The sequence below is a fragment of the Quercus robur genome, chromosome 10 (genome assembly GCF_932294415.1).
Source record: "Quercus robur chromosome 10, dhQueRobu3.1, whole genome shotgun sequence".
NCBI lineage: Eukaryota > Viridiplantae > Streptophyta > Magnoliopsida > Fagales > Fagaceae > Quercus > Quercus robur.
This window is the reverse complement of record NC_065543.1, coordinates 20,817,275-20,827,859: the sequence shown is the minus strand read 5'-3', so window position 1 is coordinate 20,827,859 and position 10,585 is coordinate 20,817,275. Positions and strand designations below refer to the sequence as shown.

Below are 10,585 nucleotides of genomic sequence, written 5' to 3'. Positions count from 1 at the left end.
CCCACATCAGTGGGTCTATAATACTGTACATGTGTAAAAATACTAGGGTAACCATGTAACTATATATTTCTATTTCATTATTTAAATATATTTTCTCTCTCCTCTCTCTCACTCCTTTCTCTGTGCCCCTGACTCTCTCTCTAGCCGACTCTCTTTCTCTCTTCCCTGATTCAACCCAAAACAAACCCAAGCTGAAAACTCATCACAAATCCAACTCATCACAAATCTGATAATTGAAAACTTAAACAAAACAAACCAATTCAAACAAATCTGAAAACTCATCACAAATCCAACTCAAAATCAACCCAACAGAAAACCAATTCGAATGGCCCAAATCAACCCCAAACCCACATTGATGTTGCCGTCGCCACTGTCATGGAGGCTTTGGTGGAGTGCTAGCCGCTGCCATGAGTGAGAAAGTGAAGATACAGATCTCAGATTTGTCTAAAAGTGTTGAAAATGGATTAGGATTGACATGGGCTTGTGTTGAAGTGAAGTTTGGAGGTTTGTTTATGGGATTTTCTGGTGAAGAAAGAGGGGAGGAAGAAGAAAAATTGACCAATGAAGAAGAGGGAAGAAAGAAGAAAAAGAAAAGAAGGAAAAAAAAAATTTGTCCGTGTGAGAGAGTAAAGTGTGTTTTGATGTGAATTGTTAGAAATAATTATATATATATATATATATATATATATATATAGAATGATTATTTAAATAAAAGAGGGTGTAAAATAGATAAACTAATATAGGTGATTTGTAAGTGATAGTGTAAAATAGAAAAAATAGTTTTTTTTTTTTTTTTTTTTGTAAAATAAACTGAAAATTTTAGAAGCACAGATGCAATTGCTCTAATACCCTTTCATTCTTTATATATATATATATATATATATATATATATATATATATATATATATATATACATATTTAAAGAAGAGACCAGTCTCCATTTATGCATGCGTTGCTTCAAGAAATGATTTTCATTTAGGTGACCTATGACACTCCAACAATTCGCATTCGACCATCCCATCAACAATGAGTAACAACAATTTTCATCGAAACATATATACATTATTAGTTTTTTGGCCAATTTGGTGCTTAAAAATGAAGTTTACTTATAGTCTCTCACATTGAAACCTCACGTTATACATATACTTTCATTACGTGGGATCAATTTACACCAATTGGACTAAGGCCTTCATCGTGTGGGAAATTGGCATCAACAATTCAGCCCGGTTAGGCTTGAATCACTATACGCGAATGGTTCTGATAGAATTAAACGGCTTCCATCTAACGTGCTTGGTTTCAAGAGTCAAGAGGCAAGTCAATACCAAATATTCAACGCCAATTGCAAAAATTGTGCTATAGTCCTGATCAAACAATTCATTGTGCTTAGAAAAATTAACAGTTTCTGGTCACTCGCAGAGTGGTCTCATTAGTTTCTATTCGTCTAATGAGAACGTCCCAGTTGTTGGGTCTTCAATTCAGTAAGAATTTTACAGATGGCAAAAACAGAAAGGTTTTACTGTTAAGGCCACAGAGAAGGTTCCTACCACATCGGGGTTAAACAATGAGGCTTATACGACCATCCACAACAAAACATTATCACATACCACATAATTATACCTTAGCCTTCATCATTGGATTGTGTCGTGTAATACACAGTTGCCTCTAATGAGAACTTCCAGCTGCATCTCCACATGCTTCCAGTATGTGTAACAACCAATTCCCTGCCCTCTCATCATTATCATCATGATTTTAGTCTATCATCAATCTATCATAAGTCATAACTCATCCATGCCAAGATGCTTTCACAACTATGAATACTGTTGCAAATAAATATATTTATATATCATCACATCAACGAAGAACATAATAAATAAGCAAGGCCAACAGGTCATTGATCCCAGTAGAAAAAGCAGATTCCTATAAAAGGTCTAAACCATCCAACAATGGAACCAACTGCTTCCTATGCCTATCTCTGTTAAAAGGCAAAATATCAACAATTTACACCACATAATTAAGTCACGGTTGTTGACAAAGTCGCTCATTAAATTAGGTTGACTGATCTTGCAGGTTAGATATGGAACCTACTGGTTTAAAGGTTGAAATTTGGGGGGGGTCACGCATTTGACTTGTAATTTCTGTACAAGACCTAAATCCTACTAGTTTAAAAGGTATCTATGCTTCTCCAGGACACGGAGCTAAACACTGACATCCTATGCTATGATTTCCATCTCTTAACAGCTGAAGGGCAGGAGAAAATCTATTTGATTTGATGCCTGCATACAACTCACAGAATTTGAAATCTGCTCCAGCTGCTGCTCCATCTTATCCTTCCACTTAAATAGCTCCATAATCATTTCCTGTCAGAAAAGGTAAAAATGTAAAACCTCTATGGAGTCGACATATGAATTTAGGTATCAAACTATCCTATACTTATCTGCTTTTCAACATACCTGAAATGGAAGTAATGAGTTATCAATGTCCGACTTTGAATTGGCAGTAGCAGAAGAATCTGGGGTCACATTAGCATGATCTTCCTCTTGCTTCTTGGTCACCAGCTCTGACACATCTCTATTTTGATGCAAAAAATGGAGGGCACAAGTAAGATCAACCAATACAAATTTCTTATAAAATTAGAGTTACCTAGTACAATTACCTTTTCATTTTGGCCATTTCTTCCTTAACTGGCTCTAAATCTCCAGCACAGACAGGGTCCTCAGATGAGCTATTACCAGGCATCATCTGAGGTGGTATGGCTGAGTAGGGAATTTGCAACTGCTTATCATTAAACAGATCTGTGCTCTCATAAAAAGGTACAAGTTCATTCCCCTGGATATTATCTAAGTTACTGCCCTCAAGCCAATCTTCCCATCTTTCAGAATTAGGAGGACTGAAGGTAGTGTCTTGCTTTGATGCCTGTGCACTGCTCAAAGAATTTTTAATTTCCATCAGCTGCTGCTCAACTTGAGCTTTCCATGCTATCAATTCCTCATGCATCCCCTGTCAACAAACAAAATCCAATGGAGCTTCACTGAGCTGAATTTACAAAAACATGTCCTACTGGTCTAAGAGCAAACAAGATTCCATCCTATCATTTCTATCTATCAAATTCTCAGAAGCTGAAAGATGGATGGTAGTGTATACCTTCATTCCCACCAAAGACTTTGTAATCTCCTTCAGGCGTTCATCAACAGTAGCTTTATATTTCAACAGATCCTTGTGCATCAGCTGTCAATAAAATATCCAAATTGGGGTTTCATAAATCAATATTTAAAATAGTAGATTATATTATAAGTGAGATGTTCAAAATTCACCTCCGCGTGATCTTGCTCTTGATTCTTGGATACCAGCTCCTGCATATCTCTGTTTATGCATGAGAACAATTTTAAGGGCAATCCTAATAGCAATGACAATGATTTCCCTTTTATGATTAAAATTTTAAGTTCCAAATCACTACCTTCTCAGTTTGACCATTTCTGTTTTAAGCAGCATCAGTTCCCCAGCAGAAACAGTGTCTTGGGAAGGGCCATTACCTGCCCTCATATCTGGTGGAACCCAGTAAGGATCCTGCCACCCAGCTTCCCGCCGAATATTAACCAGTTCAGCACTCTCTAGCCAATACTCCATTATTCCATTAGGGCTGAAGCACCGCCGGAACCGCTCAGTCCCATCTGGTGACACTTTACCGTCAATGTGCTTCAGTAAGTGGTCTAGCAGTCCTGTGTCACCAACGCATTTACGAGCGGCAGTTCTCAGAGCTGGACGGGAAATTGGGTTCCTAAAGGTTGCTCCTTCAGCCTTCAAGACCTCAAACATATATTTCTCTGCCAGTTTGTACCTGCATGACACATACTCCAATCACCGTATTAGATTAACATAAACACCAATTGTTGGGGCAATAATAAATGGTTTTCACCTCTCAGCAGACCATCTTTCTACACGGTTGATCTTCCTTAGATTATGGTTACTTTGAATACTACTGCCTTGGCTTTCCTCCACACGTAACGCTGCTTTCATCTCTATAAGTTGACTACGGCCCAATCGCTTTCTCTTCCGAATTTCTGGAATCACCAGAGGTTCAGCTTTAATAACTGCTTTAACATCATCCTTTGAATCTACTTCCTCAACTATGCTTGATGAAAGTTGAGGTTTTTTTTCTCCACGTACACTGATGCACGCAACCTGCATGCGACCAGCCTGCGCATGCGCCATCTCGGTGTCTTTTAGCTAATATTAATCCAGCTCTTCTTAAAGGCTCCACTCAGTTTCCAGAAATGTTACGTACTGCAAAAGCAACTGCAACATGAGAGAATGCTCAAATACCTGAGTTGTGCATTTTCTGACCAAAAATGAAGCTTTATGTTAATTGCATATTAACTTTAGAGCAAAAATGTATCACATGGTTACACTAAAAAAATGAATCCCCTTGATAAAATCATCAAATGTTGAACACTTGCACAACATGACATAAGAAAGGGAGAGATGGTGGTCATTCTTTATTAAAACAAAATCCCTTAGTCTGACGACAGTACTCAAATCCCAAAAGCATCCTTCTTTTTGTTACCCTATACATACAACAATCTGTGATAGAAATTTCTCCAGATGATCTCTCTCTTTTCTTTTATAAAAGAAAAAGTGTTTTCGTTTTTTGATAAGAATGTGGTATCTTTGCAAAAAAAAAAAAATATATATATATATATATATCAATATATATATAAGCACTCACCATCATTCTTTGATAAACGGTAAAAAAAAATTTCGAAGTAACCAATAAATGGGAAGAAACCAAATCAGATTGTAGATAATCAAATTTCGTTTTTCCTTTTTAAGTGGCATATGTGATAAGGAAACCACGGGATAACTCAATAAATAAATGCTTGTTAGCTACCAGGACACTGAAGTAAGTCGATAATATGATATTTGAAGTAATTCAGAAAACCTATCTATAGCCCTCCTCTACCATGAATATATCCCTGCAATTAATTAAAAGGATTAAAACACAGTAGTTCATGTCTAGAGTTGAAATTGGCAAAGAAAGAATGTGACTCAATGAATTAACATCTCCTCAAAATAAGGAGCATTCAGCTTTTATTTAATCTCTCTCTTTGCTTTCAATCCATGCCTTAGAAATTATTAGTAGATTCAAAACCTATTCCTCCCAGCAACAATTCTGCATCTATTGGCTATCTAAACTCGAGTTTTTTAGGTGCTCCTAAATTACCAAATTTGGCTCCTATACTTGAACTTTCCATTTATAAGGTTAAAATCATCTTATTTTCTTTTTTTACCAGAGTCCCTAGTCATGATGACAATTTTTTAAAGACATCTTATTGCACTCTTGTAGTTAAGAATATAACCAAATACAATTTTTTTTTTCAGTAATAATGCTTCATTGAAAAAAATGAAATCATACAAGGAACCAAAGCACACAGACAGTGTACTACCAGCATTACAACTAAACTATGATGCATGGAAACTACAACTATCAAGCAAAATCCGCCAACAAATTAAAAGTACAAACACCAGAAGCATTTGTCCACTAATCAAATACAAAGTTCAGTACCATATGCATAATGCAAAATTCATCAAAAATCTTAAGCTGAAGCAAAAGCTCCTGTAAAAATCATCTGTGAAAACTAAAAAATTCAGCAAAAACCACAAAAGCCCAAAGCATTAAGTAAAATTGGCAAACAAGATCAATCTAATAGTAGTAACAAAATAGAAGAGAGTAATTGAGCAAGATTAAGAAGCATATTAATGCCATGTACAATATATACATTGAACTCCAAAGAAAATAGCCAAACCTATCAGATACATAAATTAATTTCCATATTTTAACAAATCATAAAATTCCATCTAAATACTACACATTAATAGTTAAACAGGCACAGAGCTCGTAGAACAAGACAAGAAGAATAAAAACATGCTCAGGAATGGTCCTCTTGTGACTCATATTCCTCAAGTTATATGCATTTTCCTATTAGCAAAATCTTCAGCAATAAAAATTATAAAAACTTTGAAACAACTAAAACCACAAATAGTCCATCTAGGATTGAAAATTAAAATTCATTTCTTTTGTTTTCATATCATGTTTGCTGATGAGAGTATTAAAAATTATAAAATTAGATTTATACCCAAAACTTATTAAGCTTGTTTGCGACTTAGTTCAGGCTCTCTCAATTTTCCATCTTTCAATACAGAGAGGGAACTGCCAAAAATATATATAAGGGAAGAATTGGGGTCGATGGTCAATGAGGAGGTTAGGAGTACCATGGATGTAGCTCATAGAAAAGTATTAGGGCCAGATGGGAGAGATTTCCCATAGAGAATGGTGCTTGGGTGAGGTTTTGGCATGTGGGGAGACAATTATTGAAAGAGATGAACCCAAAATTGTACGACATTGCAACTAGCAAGGATGCCTCAATTAACTCTTACTTGGAGATAAAGCACTGGAGTCAATTGAATCTATGTTTGCTATCTTGTACTGCAATATCTCAAGTAGCAAACATCTTAATCACATGAGCTGAAGATTGAATGGTGATAATAAATTTCATCTTTGGTCACATTATGAGGCTTTCAAGCGCCCATGAGATGTGATGTTTCCATGAAAAGCATCTGGTGGTGCAAAGGCTCTGAAAAACGATGTCTTTCTTTATGTATAAAACAAAATGAGGAAAGATTCCAATAGGTGACAATCTCATTAAGAGAGAAATCACTTTGGTAAATTGGTAGTGGTAAGACTGAGGACCATTTGTCGTTGCATTGCAAGTTTGCAACAATGCAAATGAATTGTGGGCTTTTGGAGTCCATTGGGTAATATATATCCAAGAGTGGTTTTGTGCTCTAGTCTATGGTAAGAGGAATTGGTTTGGTAAACCTTATATGTATATATATCCTGTGATAGAACTCCTCTTTAATAAAACTTATTACTTTCTAGCTAAAACAATATAAAATTTATTACTTATCAAAAAAATAGATAAATAACCAGTGTACATTCTTGGCATGATAGTCACTCCACAAGAACAAAGTTCTTGTGGGGTGGGGGGCAAGGGCCGCTGTTCAAGCCTCCAAACTCAAACATATACACTTGGATTAAGTTAGAGTAAAATTTCTATCTTGAATATATATAGATATAGATAAATAAATAATAAGACTCAAACTTTTATATTTTCCTTTGTATTTCATAGGTTTTTCATCAGCCAAACAGAACCATAAGAACACACCAAGCAAGCTAAGCGGGAAAAAAAAAAAAAAAGAAGCATTGAAATTCGTATTTAAAAACCATAACGAGCCATTTATATAGCATAAGAAAATAAGAAAACGAACCAGAGTCCAAGAACAACAGAAACCCCAAAACAGAAACAACAACAAAGAAAAAAGAAAAAACAAATTTAGGGGTTTACAAAACCCTAAAACACAAATGGGTCCTAACCTTAAAGTCCTCAACATTGAAAACCAACCCGTAAAAACCCAAAATTCAGATACAAATCTACAATCTTGCTACTCACATAACACTAAAACAAATAAACCTCCCCAAAAATCAGAAAAAAAAAAAAAAAAAGAGACCTAGAGAGAGAGAGAGAGAGAGAGAGAATACCTCAGGGTTTGAAGCATTAGAACGCAGCGTTTTGAATTGTTAAAGCAAAAAAGAGAAATGGGTGTTTTGGATTTTGGAGAAGAAGAAGAAGATGAAAGGAGACAGAAGAGAGAGAGAGAGAGAGAGAGTGATGAGGGTTTTAGGGAGAGGCCGACACTGTGTCTGTCTCTCTCACTCTCACTCAGTGTAAAAATGTGTAAAGCCTAATAAAATATAAAAGTAATTTCTTCAAAATCAAAAAATAAATTAATTAATTAAATACCGCTTTCCTAAACCCTAACCGCCAAAATCTCTAAAACCCTTTGGCCTTTACATTTACAAAAAAAAAATAATAATAATATATTAGTATTTACGTCAAATACTTAATAATAATTTAATATTAATAATAAGCGAAGACTATTGTGTTTAGAAACCGCTTATTTGTTAAAAATTAAAAACTTATCATTGAAAAATTTGTAATTTTATGAATAGTGCGTAGGACCCAAAAATGCATTGGTATACGTATTTTTGTGTTTTTGACTGGATCGTAAACAGTGGCGTGGGACCTAGCCAAAAACGCAAACGCTAGTAGCCAAACTCATGCTTACGCTGGATTTGGGAAGCGCGTCTTGTGTTTCCCAGACTTAGCTTTTTTTTAGTGGATCTCAGGCACTATTTACTAGACCTGCATGTACTTTTTTTCAAAAAAACAATTTTACAACTGGGTTTCACAGCACCATTCACATATTTATAAATTATTTTGTTGCAATGATTTCAATTTTCAGTTTTTAATAATAAGAGCATCCACAGCAGTGGAGCTAAATTTTTAGCAATTTAGCTCTACCAAAAGTTACTTTATCTATTTTACCTACACACATGCTGCAGCAGTGGATCTATTTTAGCTTTTAACACAATAAAATAATATAAAAATTACAATAAAATAATATATGTCTTACAATAAAATAATATATCACACTAACCACAAAAACATCTACAATAAAATAATATTTCATTCAACTACCAACATACCACCGCAACAACCATCAATCCCATAAAAATCACTGTACAACCACAACTCCGTCGTGCCATCAAAACCAGTGAAGAAGAAAAAAAAAAAAAGCAGAAAAATCAACACAACCAAATCGGAAAACACAGCAAAAGTGAAACCCAGAAGAACCAACAGACCCAAAATCCCACTGTTGCAGATTCGGAGAACAGATTAATAAAAGGGGTAAATTACTTTCTCATTGTACTCTTTTCTTTTCTTTTTTTTGATAATCCTTTTCTCGTTGTAGTAGAATAGGAGGAAACCACCGCTGTTGGTGTCCTTGGCTTTAGCTTTTCAGGACTGACGGTTTAGAGAGGAGATCGAGCCATTTGGGTCTGGGTTTGAGAGATAGAAAGATAAGAAATCACCACCGCCGTTGGTGGTGGCGACTGTGGCCATGAGAGAAGAAGGCACTACTTGAAGGTTTCATCCATGGAGGCCAGAGAGAGAGGGTTTAGAATGTTCTAGCAGGAAGAAAGAAGAGATGGAGAGGGAGAGAGACACGGAGAGAGAAGAAAAGCAAGAAAGAATAAAAAATAGATAAAGTAGTGTGAATGTAAAATAAAAAATTAATTTTTTTTTTTGCTCCAAGCTACAGTGCACATCTATATATAGATGTGCACTGTAGCAATTCATCTAAATTTTTTAACTATGGCTCCACTGCTGTAAGCGTTTTTTTGTGTTTGTGGAGCTAAATTTTAGCAATATAGCATTATAGCTACACTGCTGTGAATGCTCTAAGCAATCTCTAAACAAATTCTTAGTCTACGATGCTATTGCTATTGCTATTCCTACGTGGGAGTGGGAGTGGGAACAATCTAATAATAATAAAAATACTCTTTTCTTCCGGCCAAATTGTGCCATTGTGGCCCAACCAAAAAAGAGGAAAAAGCCCATGGTTGTTTGATCATGTGAAAAGAGTGAGAAAACTCATTTTATCACAGACACACCCTGACCTGACCCTGACCAGGCGTATCTATTTCCATGCAAATGTATGATTTTCTGCAATCATGAATAATCGTAGGTCTTACATTTTAATGATGATATAAAATTTTAACAACTCAATTTCGGCCTATGGGTACCACATGCCTTTTTTTCTTTTTTTCCTTTTAAGTCACAATTCTTGAGATTTTCCAAATGATGACAAGCTTATTTTATTATTATGAAAAGAAGTACGTAATTTTGTACACTCTGTTGTTACTCGTTACCTTCTAAACTCGAGTCGAGGGAGTGATAAGGTTTATCCTAATCTCATTTCAAAAACACAACATTAGAAAACGATAAGCTTTTTAAATGGAAATACATACCTTTTTTTTAACAAGTTGCTGGCAAATCATTTCCAAGATAAGATACATCTAAACCTGAATTCTACACATAGTTATCTTAAAGAATCCTGTGAATCACTATATATGGTATATCAAATTTGTAAAAAACCATTTTCTCCAAAAAAAAAATGTAAAAAACCAAATAAAGTTAAACAATTTAATATGGATGATTATATATAACTAACTAGTCGCTAACCCGTGCGATGCACGGGCTAGTTAAATAAAAAGATAATTAAGAAACCACATGGGAAAAAAAAAATTTATTAATCTATTGTCAAAGGGTCAAATGACAATGTGGAAAACATTTCATAAATAACTTATAGCTCTATATTAAAACTAAAAGTAAAGTTTCAATCATTCTCTTTCTATAAAACATTATTGAAACTATATGTGGTTTACCTCAGTTTCAAATAGAAATTACTTGAAGAAACAACTATTTTGAATCATTATCTGAAAAAGGAGTGACATAAAAAACTAAAATAAGATGAAATTCCTCAAACATATTTCAGCATCAATGTCCAAGTTGAGCTTTATGTATAGCAACCAATTAGTCACTCCAATTGAAAGCACAATGTTTGAAAGAATCTGCCAAGTATCATATTCACTTACAATTTTCATCCACCTCCCTAAATCACTAAA

At 34.8% G+C, this 10,585-nt stretch overlaps 1 protein-coding gene across 3 annotated transcripts; it reads right to left on the bottom strand.

Moving 5' to 3' along the window:
* Window positions 1-1,815: 1,815 nt before the first annotated feature.
* Window positions 1,816-7,783, bottom strand: LOC126701893 (protein DYAD). Of its 3 annotated transcripts, none has more exons than XM_050400320.1 (8): window positions 7,595-7,783; window positions 3,914-4,293; window positions 3,455-3,835; window positions 3,312-3,360; window positions 3,142-3,225; window positions 2,654-2,997; window positions 2,451-2,568; window positions 1,816-2,357 (listed from the first exon to the last, which is right to left on the bottom strand). In XM_050400320.1, exons 2-8 carry the CDS (start codon window positions 4,207-4,209, stop codon window positions 2,232-2,234), a joined length of 1,398 nt encoding a protein of 465 aa, XP_050256277.1. In that variant the 5' UTR covers window positions 4,210-4,293; window positions 7,595-7,783; the 3' UTR covers window positions 1,816-2,231. The 3 variants fall into 3 exon arrangements, with proteins under 3 accessions (XP_050256277.1, XP_050256276.1, XP_050256278.1); XM_050400319.1 differs by having other exon boundaries at window positions 3,914-4,281; XM_050400321.1 differs by lacking the exon at window positions 7,595-7,783 and having other exon boundaries at window positions 3,914-4,299.
* Window positions 7,784-10,585: the final 2,802 nt, after the last annotated feature.